Raw genomic sequence first — 1,967 nt, 5'->3', positions numbered from 1 at the left:
TTGCAAGTTCTGATGTACCTTAGTGTTTCGCCTTTGATCAGGCCTTTAAAGGTAGATTTTGGATGGCATGATGTTCTATGTAGGAATTGAAACGTATCTGTGGTTTTCGTGTGCGTTCTTATGTCCAGTATTTTCTCACTGTTATGTCGTTGACCTTTGTATACCACAAGATCGAGGTATGTTATCTCATGTGTCGAGCTTTCAAACGAAAATTTGAAAGTAGGGTGCATTTTGTTGATGCCTGATGTGAATTCGTTCAGTTCGTGTTCTGTTCCTATAAAGATCATGAAAACATCGTCTCTGAATCTAAGCCAGAGTAATATTTTCGATTTGTATTCACGTATTATTTTCATTTCCGTTTGATGAAATGTGATATCAGCGACATTCGGTGAAGACGGAGAACCCATTGATACACCCATGACCTATTTATAGAATTCGTTGTCGAATTCGAATGTGTTGTTTTTTGAGATAAGTGTTAGCATGGCTAACATATATTCTGTTGGTGGCATTTTCATTGTTGTTCCCTGGTTGCTGTTTAGGGATCGTTCTGCGTCTAATGCTTCGCCTATAAGTTGAGTGGCTTCGTCGTGTTGTGTGTTGGTGTACATAGACACCACATCTAATGTGACTAATATTGCATTATCGGCAATTTTGATAGTTTCAATTTTCCGGATAAATTCAGTGGTGTCTTTGATGTATGTTGATTGTTTTACCACGACTTGTTTAAGGAAATGATCGACGAATTCTGACATGCGGAATGTTGGGCTTGAGCACCCGCTTATGATAGGGCGACCTGCGAATTTCGTCTTTGGTGGCGACGGTTTGTGTATCTTAGGTAATAGATACCATCGTGGTGTCCGTATTTTGAAGTTAAACGGATCAAGGTATTTGAATGTATGATAATCTATATGTTTTTTATCATACATTTCTGCTGTCAGGCTGTATACTTGTTCGATAGTTGGTGCTGTGTTGTCCGCTAGCAGTTTTGTGTAGTATTGTTGGTCGCTGAGTTGCCGTTCACACTCATTGATGTAATCTATTGTGTCAATAATTGCTGTCCCTCGTCCTTTGTCAAAGGGCTTAATTGTAACATTCCTGTTCCGTGATAGCGTTCTAATCGCTATTTTTTCTGCTCTTGTCATGTTTTGCCCAGTGTTGTGGAAGGGGATATTTACTAGAGCTAATTTTGTAGCTTCTAGGTAATTCTCTAGATTTGTGTTTTCACTTGTGTGTGGAGTCCACATGGACTTGACTTTAAATTCGTGATTTTCAGTTTTTTTGTGTCGCATTATGTATTGGAGCCTGATTCTCCTAATGAATTTGTTCACGTCTTGTGTGAGATGAATTCTATGAGGACGTTTTGGTGTTGGGATGAATTTCAACCCTTTGCCAAGTGCATTGATTTCTGCGGTTGTTAACTTGTGTGATGATAGATTCTTGATGAATCTAAGATTTGTGTTGTTATTTATGTTTCTCTGTTCGGCTTTTGTACGGCGTTTAATTGTGTTTGAGATCTTATTGTGTCTCCTGTTGTACCGTGTTTTTCTGGCTTTTTTCTTTTTGTGGTATTTTCTGTTTCTGTGTTTGACACTGTTTTGTAAATGTTTGTGTTTTGCCATGATGATTATGTTACGGTAGTTCTCTTTGGAGAATGTGGTGGCCTTGAAAAAGGCCGTTTGGTATGGGTTTTTAAAAGACGGGACCGATTATGTTCGTTTCCTGGAACGTTTGTGTTTCGGATTTTGTTTTGCCTTCTTTTTTGCCAATTCAATATATTGGCTTAAAAGGCTCTTGGCTGTCTTTTGTGTTGCTGGATCTTGACTACTGTTGATTTCTGTTCGCAGTTCGGCGATGAAGGTCTCTATGGACTGGTTGTGCTGTGCCTGATGTTGTTGAATGTACTCTAAGTACAAGGTGACAAATAAATTACCACACTTGCGCTCGAGATGTTGCCACTTTTTAATGAA

The 1,967-nt window shown here is 38.8% G+C and overlaps 1 protein-coding gene across 1 annotated transcript; it reads right to left on the bottom strand.

Moving 5' to 3' along the window:
- Positions 1-422: 422 nt before the first annotated feature.
- LOC139133676 (uncharacterized) lies at positions 423-1,619 on the bottom strand. Its single transcript, XM_070700430.1, has one exon. The coding sequence runs from the start codon at positions 1,617-1,619 to the stop codon at positions 423-425; it is 1,197 nt and encodes a 398-aa protein (XP_070556531.1).
- Between the last annotated feature and the right edge of the window lie 348 nt (positions 1,620-1,967).

The sequence above is a fragment of the Ptychodera flava genome, chromosome 5 (assembly GCF_041260155.1).
Source record: "Ptychodera flava strain L36383 chromosome 5, AS_Pfla_20210202, whole genome shotgun sequence".
NCBI classification, from domain to species: domain Eukaryota; kingdom Metazoa; phylum Hemichordata; class Enteropneusta; family Ptychoderidae; genus Ptychodera; species Ptychodera flava.
The sequence above is the reverse complement of the archived record's forward strand: the minus strand, read 5'-3'. Positions and strand labels throughout refer to the sequence as shown.

Bases quoted from the DNA above. Each gene is read 5' to 3' on its own strand.
- LOC139133676 (XM_070700430.1), bottom strand. From the start codon at position 1,619: ATGGCAAAACACAAACATTTACAAAACAGTGTCAAACACAGAAACAGA.